This window comes from Tupaia chinensis, unplaced genomic scaffold, assembly GCF_000334495.1.
Source record: "Tupaia chinensis unplaced genomic scaffold, TupChi_1.0 Scaffold143757_1, whole genome shotgun sequence".
NCBI classification, from domain to species: domain Eukaryota; kingdom Metazoa; phylum Chordata; class Mammalia; order Scandentia; family Tupaiidae; genus Tupaia; species Tupaia belangeri.
Window position 1 is genome coordinate 229,549 of NW_006203606.1, and position 14,075 is coordinate 243,623.

The 14,075-nt window shown below is 36.8% G+C and overlaps 1 protein-coding gene across 1 annotated transcript in view; it reads right to left on the reverse strand.

The window, feature by feature from the left end:
* The window catches only part of ITGAV (integrin subunit alpha V), a gene marked incomplete at its 5' end in the record, with an annotated part of 108,538 nt that overhangs the window by 82,373 nt on the left and 12,090 nt on the right, over positions 1 to 14,075 (reverse strand). The window contains 1 exon segment of the mRNA XM_006164905.3: positions 12,444 to 12,574. Within this exon segment, the coding sequence (XP_006164967.1) occupies positions 12,444 to 12,574 (131 nt within the window).

Consider the following 14,075-nt stretch of genomic DNA (forward strand, 5'->3'; position numbering starts at 1 on the left):
GTGGCGTGGTGGTGAAGGGTGCTGGACTCCCACATGGCCAACCATGGTTCAAGTCTCGGATCTGGTGGCTTTCTTTCTCACTTCCTCACTCTCTCTCTGTCTCTCTCTGATCAAGCTGGAAAATAACAATGATAATAATAATAAATAAAGTTAAATAATTCTTTTTTTAAAAAAAGAATAGTATGGTGGGAAAAAAACTTCCTTTTATTTAATAATAAAAAGACAACCCAATTAAAAATAGACAAAAGGGGCTGGCAATGCAGTGCAGTGAAAGAAAGCCAGATCCCATATGGCCAACCAAGGTTCAATTCCCAGCCTTGGTAGCCTGAAAAATATGCCAAGCACACACACATGTATATCCAGGATCCTGAAGGGATAAAGAATTGGAGAAAAAAGAATTACGGCATGACCAGGCCCTTTTGGGATTTTTTTTTTCCCCACTCTCACATGTACCTCTGGAATAAAAAAATAATAATAATAAAATAAAATAGGACTTGAATGGGCATTTCTCCAAAGGAAAAATCTTGTATCAATAAGCACAAGATTCATAATATCATTAGTTGTCAAGTAAACACAAATCAAAATGACAATGAAATACAACTTTATATTCACTAGGACAGTTACTATAAAAAAGACCAAGTGTGTCCCTTAGGATATGAAGAAGCTGGAATCCTCATATATTGCTAATAAGCATAAAAAATGGTGCAGCCATTTTTAAAGATGATTTGGCAGTTATAAGTTAAATATAGGGGCCAGCTGATAGCATATGGTTAAGATACTGGATTCTCACATGGCTGACCACAGTTTGACTTCTGAACATGGTGGCTTGCTTTCTCACTTTCCCTTTCTCTATCTCTCGCTGGTCAATTATTTTTAAACTAATAATAATAAATAAAATATATATATTTCTTTTAAGTTTAAACATAGATGATCCAGTAATTCTACTGCTAGGTATCTATACAAAATAAATTAAAAACATATGCCCACACAAAGATTTATATATAAATGTCCATGGTAGAAATTCATAATAGCCAAAAAGTGGGAACAAACCAAATGTACATCTACAAGTGAACAGATGAACAAAATGTTTACCTATTCATTGGAGTACTACTTGGCAACAAAAAGGAGCATAGCACTGGTACACACTAGTACTTGGATGGCCATATTCTGTAGAGCTTATTTATATGAGAAAAAAAAGGAACTACATAAACACAGAAAGTAGATTAGTGGTTGCTTTTAGCTGGAAGTTGAAATGGGGAAACACTAATAATGGTCGTGATGTTCTTTCTTTCATAAGTTTAATTATTTATTCCACAGAGAGAGAGAAAATATACACACACAAAACAGAGACAGGCCAATGGGGCTTTCATGCCATGATTCATTCCCAGTCTCAGTTGGCCTGGACCACAAGTGCATACATTCTCAGTATGCACACATACCAAGCATGCTCAGGAAGGTCCCAGGACATACATCCAGACCCTTATCCATATGGGATCAGTTGCACTGTCACTGCACCACCACCTGGTTCCTAGTCATGAGGTTTCTTTCTAGGGTTATAAAAATGATATTGAACTAGATTGCAGTGATGCCTATAAAACTCTAAAAGTGTGGTGAAGTTCACTGACTTTTATACGTAGAACAGGCTAATATTATGGCAAATTATATTAAAATAAAGCTGTTTAAAAAATTTTGTTTGTCAGGTAGAAGGATAGCTGCAATACTGAACACAAATGTATGTATACAATAAAGACAGTTTTCCAAAATTAATTAAAAATAAAACAGATGTGGGCCAGCAGGTGACACAGTGCTTAAGGCGTTGGACTCCCACTGTTCAAGTCCCAGACCCAGTGGCTTGAAACTCACACTGGGTGCATGTACATGCATGTCCAAAATCCCAAGAGGAAAACGGAGAAGGGATTGCAGCATAGCCATAACCCCTGGGAGGTGATTTCTTACTTTATCTCTCTGTCTTTCTCTCTGTCTCTGCTTGCCAGAGACAGAGAAAAAATCTCTAAAAACTAACTAACTAAATAAATAAATAAACAGATGCAACAGCAGAGTAACAGACCTTGAATAAAAATAGATTAAAATAAAAAAAAGAAAGTGCTAATAAACATGTGAAAAAAGACTGAACATTCCTGAAATTAGAGAAATGTAAATGAAAACAAGATATATGCCTCACCTGCCACAAGGAAAAAGATAATATAAAATCTGGTTCAAAGATAGATTGCATCAATATTTCCTAATTGGCAAATATGTATCAAGTCTTGAAAACACATTCTTCTGATTTCTAAATTTTATTTATAGAAACTATTCCAAATAAAAAGCATCTTCAAAGTTTTGTTAGAATAATAAAACAAAATGACCAATAAGACTAATTTCATGTATTATATATACACACTAATTTCATGTATTTATATATAGATATAAACATGCTCATATGTTTATATATGTAAAACAACCTGTGTTCTATCCATATATGTATATGTGTATATACACACACACACACACATGGTATGCATATATGATATATACATAGGCCACAAGATACAAACATATATATATACACAAATACATTACTATGCCCATTGGCTTCTTAGGTAGTGAGATTTAGGTTATTTTTATTTGTTTCTGCCTCCCAGTGTTTTGTTTTCACCAATATATTTATATTTTTTATATAATATTTTTAAAAGTTTTTTTAAATAGTGTGAATATGTATTTAATTATATTTACATATAGAAATGTAATAAAATGCTTCCATATTCACTCTTAATTAATTTCATGTTTAGATTTTTTCTTCAACAATTTGGGATTTTTTAAATTTTATTTATTATCATTATTCTTCAATTTTGACCAGAGAGAGACAGACAGAAAGGGAGAGAAAGCAAGCTGCCAGGTCTGGGACTTGGACCACGGTTGGCCATCATGTGGGAGTCCAGCACCTCAACCACCATGCCATCTGCCAGCCACATGTTTAGATTTTTGTACCTTATGGTTAAGGCGCTGGACTCCCACAAGGCCAACTACAGTTCGAGTCCCAGGCTGGTGGTTTGCTTTCTTACTTTCCCTTTTTTCTCTCTTTGTCTCTCTCTGGTGAATGCAAGTGTCCTATAGCAAATTAAAATAATAATAATAAAATTATTTTTAATTTAGAAAAAGAGAACATTGAAATTAAGCGAGCTCTTTGTAAACCACTAATCTTCCTGGGAACATCTACTCTATGTCATAACATCAAACTATGAGAGTTGAACATCATAAAAAATAACTCATTTAAAAAAATTTATATTTTAAATATTGCTGAAAGCCAAAATGGAAGTTAGTAGTTTCTTTGGCCTAGTAAGGACATAGTTTCTTAACTTAGTTAAGAAATTCTAATACATACTATGTAGTAGTAAAACATTAGCATTAATGAAAGAACAATTTGTTTTACAAACTTCTGAAGTGTGTTTAAATGTCTCTATAAGTAAGTGTATTGACTTAAAAACATAAGAGACAAAGGCTCCTAAATCCAAAGTGTTTGGAGTCACAGACTAAAGAGAAACTCATAATATATTTGTGTGTGTCAGATCTATGAACGTGAGAAACAATTTACATAGAATTGCCTGCAAATGTTTTTATGTATACCATAAACTATAACTGTTTTCTAAAAGTAAATTAGAGTCAGAAATGTAAGTCCATAAGAAAATGTAATGAAACTTGTTTCACTGGAATTGGTATTTATTGACTGACTGCATTTTTACTCTACAGTGAACAGAGTCAAAATCTCCCTCCCCCATGAGCAGTACTGATGTTCAGCTGGGGCCCAGCACAAAGAATACAGCCTTTTGAAAACACCCACTGCTTTATCAATGCTGGTTTGTTTCTCCTACTGATGAGAAGGAAATGATCCTGAAAGGGTCTAACAAAAACTTTTAAAACAAAAAATTCTTTACTAGAGATTTAAAAAACAATTTTTTAAAGCCAATCCAATCTTAAAATAACAGGTATGAGTCAAGCAAAAATAGGGAAGAGGAGGCTAGACTTCAAAAGATCATGAGAGTTTAGTTCTGGTAAATACTGAAAACATTAAAAAAAAAATACCTGCATGAATGTTAGTCTGTGATGATAAAGAAAACTGAAATATTTATTTCTAAGATGTTTACTAGCTCTTATTGTATCGTTCTACACCAAGGGATAACAGATTATATCAGGAGAAACACTTTCATTAAAAAAAAGAAATCTTTAGTATAAATTTACTTTGTATAAACAATCCTTTCTTCACTGCACAGTGCTTTTTTGTTTACCAAGTACCTTCATAGACATTATCTCATTTGATCTACATGACAACACTTAGAGGTAGGTATTAAGCTTATTTGACAAATGGGAAAATTGTGGCCAGCAAACAGGCCACTGGCTCAAGATCCGACCTAATAAATGTCAGAGCCTGAATCTGGCCTACATCGTCTAAATGTGGTTTATATTTCTCATAACCACAAATGCCAGTGGAAAAAGAACAGGAAAAGGAACAATGCCTATTTATATAAGCATGGCTACTGCCTGGAAATAGTTTACAGTATAACCACTATCAATTAACAGAGTACATAAAAAAGCCTAGGGGTAGATAGAATAATGACCCTACATTCTGAAATACACACATCCTAATTCCCAGAAATTTACACATAAACATGTGACGTTGTGTGGCAAAAAGGACTTTGCAAATATGGTCAAATTAAAGACCTTGAAATAGGAGATCATTCTGGATTATCTGGGTGAGCCCAGTGTAATTACAGAGGGAGGCAAGAGTCAGAGTTAGAGTGATGTAGCTTGGGAAAGACTACACTGGCCACCATAGGGTGTAAAGGTGGATGAAAAGGCCCTGAGTCAAGGAATGCGCGTGGCCTCTGGGCCTGGAAAAGGCAAGGACAGTTTTCCCACAGAGCCTCCAGAAGAAACAACCTCGCAGACACTGGTTTTAACTGAAACCCATTTCTGACATCTGACCTCCAGAATGTTAAAAAAAAAAAAAAATTGTGTTGCTTTAAGCATGGAGTTTGTGGTACCTATGAAAACAGCAGGAAAAAAGCTATTATCTGTGTGAAGACAAAATGCGATAGACTGCCCCCCAGATTGCCACATTAACTGTCTCAGCCTCGTTCCACATCACAATCTAATGCAGTTTTGGGAGATCTTTGCTTCTGAAAATACACCGATTATTATTTCCTAAGGTAAAGCATACTAATGTTGGCTTCAGTTATATTTTTCCATGTCCATGTGCAGATAAACAGCGAGTCTTCTGTATATCAACTATCTTATTCTGAAGAAAAAAATAAATTACAACCCCAAATTATCTTTCCATTTTTACTATAGAATCATAATGTTTCAAAGTTCATAGTTGTCTGTCAATTTAGTGAAAAAAAATCAGCCTTTAGCTATTATATAGGCTGGTTAAAATCTACAAACTGTGAGGAGTCGTCTAATAAGGGGTTTAAAAATATAAAAGGGTCCGGATCAGCAGATGGTGTAATGATTACGTCACTGGACTCCAACATGGCCGACCATGGTTGAGTTCCAGACTCAGAGGCTTGAAACTCACACCGGGCGCTTGTGCATACATGCCCCAAATCCCAAGAGAAAAAGGGAATACAGCATGGCCATTCCCCCTGGGGGGGGTGATTTTTTGCTTTTAATCTCTTTGTCTCTGTCTCTCTGGTGAGCACACGTGCCCTATAGTAAAAATCTCTTCAAAAACAAAAAAAAAGTGTGGGTATCATATTTATGTGTGTGTGTGTGTGTGTGTGTATGGACAATTGCTGTCTCAAAAGCAACCTGTAAAAATTTAATCACTGCATAAATGTCATTAAGAAACTAGGTTTGTTTTTTTTTTTACATTTTACTTGTTCATTTGTTTACATATAATGTTAAGAAAACCAGAGAGACCCAGCCATGGTGGTAGAGATATATTTATTTTTCATGACACCATGATGTACATATAACAAATGAAAAGCAAAGAAAGAGAAGTCAAAGAGGAAACTCCACAAGAGTATCACAAAAGTAAGGCTGAATCAAGGAACATGATGATTTTGGGCAGACAAAGAGCAGAACTTTAAGTAAAAAGGGAAAGCTCCATGGGGTGAATTGTAAAAAAAAAAAAGAAGTCTAGTGAGGTGAGGGATCAAAGGCATCCACTCAAGTTAGCAACCAGATCACTACTGACCTCAGTTAGAGCCACTGCTGCTATGGAGAAGGGTAATTCCTAGATTGAAGTGGCCGAAACAAAACAAAGGATATAGACCAGTATTTAAAATCTGTGGATGTAAAGAAAAGGAGAAAGAAAATGGCTAGGAAAAGATACATGTTCAAGGGCAAGCCAATTTTTATTAGTTTTGCAGTACAAAAGATGTAAACATAATTGAAAGTTAGAGGAAAACAGAAAAACAGAAAAGGGCAACTGTCATAGCGATATAAAGGTAAATGAAAAAAATAGGCAGAGCCCCTAGAAGGCAATAACAATATCTTTGTTTCCTGAGCCATTTTACCGTGCCCATGTAAAGACATATAAGCACTTTATATGTCTTCACTTACATGTCAGTTAACTGATTCAGTTTAATCCAAGCTATGGAGCAGGTTTAATGAGGATACTGAACAGGGAGAGGAAGGTAGCCAGTGAGCAACCTCTGCAAAATCAACAATTGTAAATGCTAAGACCAGGGCTTGAGACCTAGGCAATATTTCTCAGAAACTGTTCAAACTCACTCAGACACTATCTCCCTTGAGATCACAGGACAGACAGAAGACACTGAGGTGCAGAGAGAGTAGCGTGTCTGGACTAGAATGGAGTGAGTTCTTTGGGAAAGAGACATAAGTGGAGTTTGTGAGAATGCTGTAAGTTGTAAGCATTTCTTTCATGAAAGTCAATACCCTCTAATGGTGCTTTTTCTATATACACATTATGTTGACTACATATTACTGAAATCTGTATCATCCTTTTAAATTCAAATAAACACCATCTGGATAAAAATTCTACTGTAAAAAGTAAAGTCTTGCTCCAGCAGCATTGGCAGGATGATCACGTGAGAGGCTTGGGTTCAATTCCCAGTCTCCTCTAACAGCCAGGGGCCGTGGTTGCCCTGAATAGCATAAGTAAGATCTTTTCTGAGAAAAGCTGTAGACTTAGCTCTCAAGTTAAAGCTAAAAGATGGAGACATAGAAGACCCTGTCTAAAATGCACATTCAGAAAAACATGCCCTTCCAAAAGAAAACAAAATTGAAGTGGTTTTTTTGTTTGTTTTGTCAGAGAGCATAAGTGCTGGTTGGATAGTAACACAGAGAAAGCAGAAAAGCACTTCCCATGGGAATAGTCATACCACAGTCCCTCGTCCATTTCTCCCTCCTTTTGGGATTTTGGGTACATGCGCATGTGTGCCCTGTGTGTTGTTCAGAACCACCAGGTCCATCTGACACACTTGAACCATGAAGTCAGCCATGTGGGATTCAGCTACCTTAACCATCATGCATGGGCTGGCTCTGATGTTTTAATTTGTATATTTTTCCCATGAAGGATGACTCAGAGGCTATATAAAAAGATTATGGAAATATAATAGTACCAGAAAAAAAGAGAGCAGATCAAATATGTATGTATATACATATATTTATATATTTGTACATCTACTATAAGTAAAGGACTTTAGATCTTTCCTAAATTCATATAAAGCACCTATGAGTTACTCTTCGATTCCATTTACTGGGCGGTGATGTGTGCTAGACATTGCGTGTTGCTCTATCTCTGTAATTTCAGCAGTGAACATAGAAAACAGGTTTATTAAAAAAAAAAAAAAGAAAGAAAGAAATCTGCCCTCACAAAACTAGACTCCTAATTGAAAGAGAAATTCACTAAAATTAAATAAATAACTTGTATACCACAGTCAAAGAGGAAGTTGCAATTTTAAATAAGATGATCAGGGCATTACTCAGAAGATATATGAGCAATTCTCCAAGATGGTGGTGAAGGGGGTACCCAACAGACATTTAAGAGAAAAATTTCCAGGCAGAGAAAACAGCCCAGGCATGGATGAGTTGGGAATGTGCTTACTCTTTATGAGGCACAGCAACAAGACCCAGAGAATTGAAAGGAGGAAGGAGAGTGAAGTCAGAGTTTTAACCCCCGCCCGGCCCCTCCCTTCCAGCCATTTTGGCTAGCTATTGGCCTCTAACCAAAATCAAACCTCCTGTCACACGGCTCTCTCTATCAGGAAGTCTGTCTTTGGATTCTGGTAGCTGCTCCCCTCAAGCTAACTAGCATTGATAGACCATCAATCTCCTCATACCCTGAATAATCCTCTGTAAATAGACAAGCTCCTCAAACTATCTCAATTTCAGTGTGCCATCTTGTTCCTGGCAATGCTCTGAGTAATTCATGGGTGTAGGGCAACAGCTCAGGTGGGAGACAATGATTTGCTTGGACCAGAATGTTGCAGTGAAATGATGTAAAGTAGTCAGAGTTTGACTTGCTAACTGACTTATTGTCTAGGCTGACTATATATTCTGACTAAGCACAGTAAGGATGGAGAGTAAGCAACTGAGATTCATTTTTTCAAAAGTTATAAGTCAATAGAAAATATGTGTACAGACACTGAAAGCTCACAGAAAATACTTATGCTTCACAAGATAATGCAAAGATCTTTAGTCTTACTAATAATGAAAGGACTGCAAATTAATATAATAGAACCTGTTTTTTATTTTTATTTTTTATTTTTTTTTTGGAGAGGTTTTTGCTATAGGGCGCGTGTGCTCACCAGACAGACAGAGAGAGAGAGAGAGAGAGATAGAAAGCGAGAAATCACCCCCCAGGGGGGATGGCCACACCGCAATCCCTTCTCCTCCATTCTCCTCTCGGGATCTTGGGCACGCATGCACATGAGCCCGGCGTGAGTTTAAGTCACCGGGTCCGGGACGCGAACTGTGGTCGACTACGTGGGAGTCCAGAGACATAGTCATTACGCTAACTGCTGGTCCCAATAGAGCCTGTTTTTCCCCACAAAACTGACAAAAATAAAAGTTATGCTAATATACAGTATTGGCATCAGTATCAGATAACATAACTGCAGGGGTGCTAAATCCTTACAGAGAATAATTTGCAATGCCAAACGATATGTAAATATTCATATATTTTCCAAAAATCTCCTACTATAATTTTATCAATAGACATATTCACATATTTGTATAAATACATGTGCACAAATTTTCACTATTACGGTGTTTATAATAATAATGAAAGAGAGGGACCAGCAGTTGGTGCAATGGCTATGTTGCTGGACTCCCATATAGTCAACCGTGCCTCAAGTCCCGGACCCGGCGGCTTAAACTCACGCTGGGCACGTGAGCGTGTGTGTCCAGGATCCCAAGAGGAGAATGGAGGAGAAGGGATTGAGGCATGGCCATTCCCCCCCAGAGGGGGAGAGGGTGATTTCTCTCTTTCTGTCTCTCTGTCTCTCTCTGTCTTTCTGATGAGCACCCTATACAAAAACCTCCCCCCGAAAAAAAAGAAATAATAATGAAAGACCAGAAGGAAATAATATATTCAATAATATATTCATCAATAATATACATGGATTAAATAAATTAGGATACATATATACAATAGAATACAATCACTGATTTACAAAAAAAGTGAAGTAAATTCATAAATGTTGGTGTGGAAAGCTCTCTAAGATTTATATTGAGGGCAGAGGCTGTTTCTCTTTGTTAGTTGCCCTTTTTTTTTCTTATAAGGATACATACATTGCAGAAATTAGAAAATATTAGAAAGGCAAAAGAAATGATTGAGAGTGATTGCCTGGCTCAGACACTGTTGGGGGCAGGGTAATCCAAGTACCTTGCAAGGAGAGAGGTCAGATGGTAAACTGCAGAACTGCAGGTTCAGACCCCAGGTCTGAAAACACGCTGGCTGGTGTGCATGTGGGCACAAGCATCCTGTGGAGCTGAAGGATTAGGAAAAGGGAACTGCAAAATGGCAAGACCCTGTTGAAGGTGCTTCTTTCTCTTTCTCTTCTTCACACTGATCACCTGTCTCCCTCTGTTTCTCCCCCTCCCTGCCTCACTTGTGCACACATACATGCTATCATTAAAAGCAGAGTGACTGCCTCTGAGCAGACTAATGTAAGACAGCTCTATTTTTCATTGTAATATAATATTCCTTCTGGTATATTAAAAAAATTTTTACCACGTGAATGTGGTATTTTTTTCAATAAACAAAAAATATAATGAGCCAAATTAAAATAAATAATCTTGTAATGCACAAAACCCTATGTTGCTAAATACAGAAACATATCTAAACAGTTCAAACCAACCAGCACTGAATTACAGCTGCATTTTATTGGTATTTGTATTCTGTCAGAAGATAAATGTCCTGAGCCACAATGTTCGAAATCACAAGCATTTCTCCATTTGTGGTAAAACTGAGCTTATTAGCAAACTCTTGGAATTTTCCAAGCATTAGCCACAAAAAAGAGAAAAAAAATTACAAGAGTTTAAGGTAGACAGTTCCAAATGGGGAAAAAAAAAATGTAAAATGTGGCTTTGTTCTCATTAATAGCTGGCTTAATCACTGATAATCATTGTGACACTGATCAGAATGTCAAATGGAACAGTCCACATCACAATTTCCATTTCCCTAATACTGTAATTTCCACAATCAATGAATGTATTTTAGAACTAGCAGAGAGCAACAACATGGAGAGGAATAAATCAGTCCAGGTTTATCTTAAAGCACTATGCAGAAGCCAGAAAAAATCAGAATCATTTAAAAATTGCATAAAACTTCTCTATTAGAAGAATGTCACTTTATTTCTTCGAGAGTTCTCTAGGCTCTCTCAAAGATTTACAAATGACACCAACATGAAATGTGTACAGGATTATATTTTATTTCACTAACATTAATGTTAAACTTAACTCTTAAGTTATTGCTCATCTTTCTTAGGCCAATATTCTCCTTCTACCACAATCCTGACTGACACTGAAGTTATCCCTGAAGATAAAACCCTCTTGTTATCAGAACCATCTTATATAATTTATCCAATAAATTTTACTAGGTCATTGAGAAAGTCATGACGCATTTTTCTGTTTTTCTATGCAAAAATGCATCATGACTTTCCCGACAACCTAGTAGATAAGAAGCCAGCTGTGATGGTGCAGAGTAATGCACTGCTTTGCAAAGATGAAGCCATATGGGTAAGTCTCAGGTTGGCTGCCCAAGATCTCTCTGTACACACTGGGCATACACATGCATACCTGTGATTCTGGCTGGCTGAGGCTGGGGCTGGATCATGGCATAAAGATCCTGTCTGGGTGCCTGTCTCTCTCTCTCATTCTCTTTTTCTCAAGCAAGAAAGAAATTAATTTTAAGAAATCATTTTGGATAAGAGTTGTTTTTTTTTTTTTAAGTTACTGAAATCCACTTGAATACAGAAGATTCCTCAATTGCCTTGTTACATATACCTAGATATATTCATGATCAAGGAGTTTATTTCCTATAATAGCCAGTGAGTCAAACTTCAATTGTGGTTGACCGAGAAACAATATAAAGCTTTGCTGCTGTACCTATGAGCTCCCTCTTCTCAGAAAAGGTGCAAAAATAGATTTCTCCAAATTTCTGTAGGTAGCAACTATCAGGTTTAAACTGGAAGACATCTGAGGCACTAGGCTTTTTGTTTTGTTTTGTTTTGTTTTAATTTCACTATAGGGTGTGTGCACTCCCTATAGCAAAAAAAAAAAAAAAAAAAAAAAAAAAAGGAAGTTAGAAAGCACCCCCTGGAAAGATAGCCACACCAGAATTCCTTCTCTATTTTCCCTCTCAGGATTTTGGGTACAAACGCACAGCATTTTTACATAGCTCATTCTTCAAGCCACTAAATATGAGACTTGAACCACATAGATGGACATGAGAGATCCAGCCACCCCAACCATCACAACCACTGGCTGGCCCTACTTATTTATCCTCTCATGCCAGGTGATACGTGCACATGCATGACAGAGAGAGAGAGACAGAGAGAGAGGGAGAGAGATGGGTGATGGGGGAGAGAAACCACCCTCCAATGAGACCTAGTCAAATCCTTTTAGTCTCCATCCCATGAGGATCCTGAGTGTGTAACACGTGCCCTACATGCTTTTCCAGCTGCCAAGGCCAGGACTTAAACCATAGTTGGCCATGTGGGATCCAGTTCCCTCTGCACAGCACTTAACCACTATGCTTTAGGGCCGGCCCCACAATGTATTTTTAATGCTGCATGCCACAAAATTTCAGGAAATAATAAATAAATAAATAATTTGTCTTCACAAAACTTTCTCCATGGATCCAAGGTGCTTATATACATTACGTCATTAAAATGTTACATTTAAACTAAATCAATTGCTTAAAAATAAATTGAATGAGATACATTAAGGGACAAAACCACTGTACCGACATTTACCTGTTGCATCAAATTCAATTGGTTGGCACCGGCGGTTAGAAGACCAATCACATTTGAGGACTTGCCCTCCTTCTACAATCCCAGGCTGGGTAGTGTTCGCTTTGGGAGCTCCCACCAGAAGAAACATTCTGCTAAAACACACAAGGGGTACACAGATTCTAAATGACACAAGTACAAACAATACATGATGGCATATCAGGAGTAATCATTTTCTTCAAATTATTCACAAATATTTTTTAACATCATTCTGAGCTCACAGTTTTTCATTAATACATGCATGCATTATTTGGTATTATTTATTCATCTTAGAGCATTACAAGCAACTGCAGGATTACATTCATTTAAAAATGTATTCTGATCAAAGTACATACTCTAAATACATTAAGTTTGGGACCAGTAATTAGCGTGGCTAAGTCAGTGTACTCCCATGTAGTCAACCATGGTTTGAGTCCCAGACTTGGTGGCTTAAACTCACGCCGGGTGCGTGTACATGCATGCCCAAGATCCCGAGAGGAGAATGGAGGAGAAGGGGTTGCAGCGTGGCCATCCCACCTATGGGGTGACTTCTCATTTTCTGTCTGTCTCTCACTTTCTAGCGAGTGCACGCACCCTACAGCAAAAACCTCTCCAAAAAATAAATAAATAAATAAATAAATATGTTAAGTTTATTGTATGCCACATATCTAAATAAAGTTGTTTTAAAAATTTATGCTGGCTAGAATCAAGGAAGTTTTGTTTTGGTTGGTACTTTGTTATTTTTCTATACATTTCTATTTCTTGAATGCTGAGCAAAGTTCAATGAATGATTGCAAGAATAATAATTCTGAATCTTATGCTTTTATTTTTTAAATAATGACAAAAAAAATTTCTTTTCATAAGACTAATCGAGTCAACTTCTTGTCAAAGATTAGGACCACTGTTCAATTTCTTATCTAAAAAACATTAAAACTTAAAAGTACTGTATAAAGAGATCTTTTCAAATACTGTATGGCCATGCTTAACAAGCACGGAGTGTCCGCACCCAAAAGTGGAAGCTAAGCAACTTCACAGTATAGAAACAGAGAGTTTAATGGTAGGGACTCAAAGCTGGAAGGGGAGATAGGAAAAAGTTGGCTAAAAAATACAAGAGTGCACGTAAACTAGTAAAATGGATTAAGAAATAGTAAACTACAGCATAGCACACTGGTGACAATTTAATACACATTTTCAAAAAACAGTGAATTTATAATGTGTGGCATAATATAATGATACATGTTGGATGGTGAGTATGTTGATATTCTTGATTTGATTATTGTACTGTATATATGCTCTGAAAAATAACAATGTACTCCACCAAGATGTATACTTATGTATAAATCACAAATTATGGTCATTATTTTTTAAAAAGATATGGGGCCCAGCCACAGTTACATAGCTGGCAGAGCACTCCTTCCTGATACTGGACACACACGGGAGTCCTGGGTTCAGATCTCAGCTAGCAAGCACCTCAGCACTCTTGTGCTCCTGGCTGGTTAGGAGGCTTCAGAGAGCTTGAGGTATGGTGAAAACCTTTCTTTCTCTCTTTCTCTCTCTCTCTCCAGAAATATGTTTTGGTAGAGTTTTTTGTTTTTTTGGGTTTTTTTTTTTTTTTTT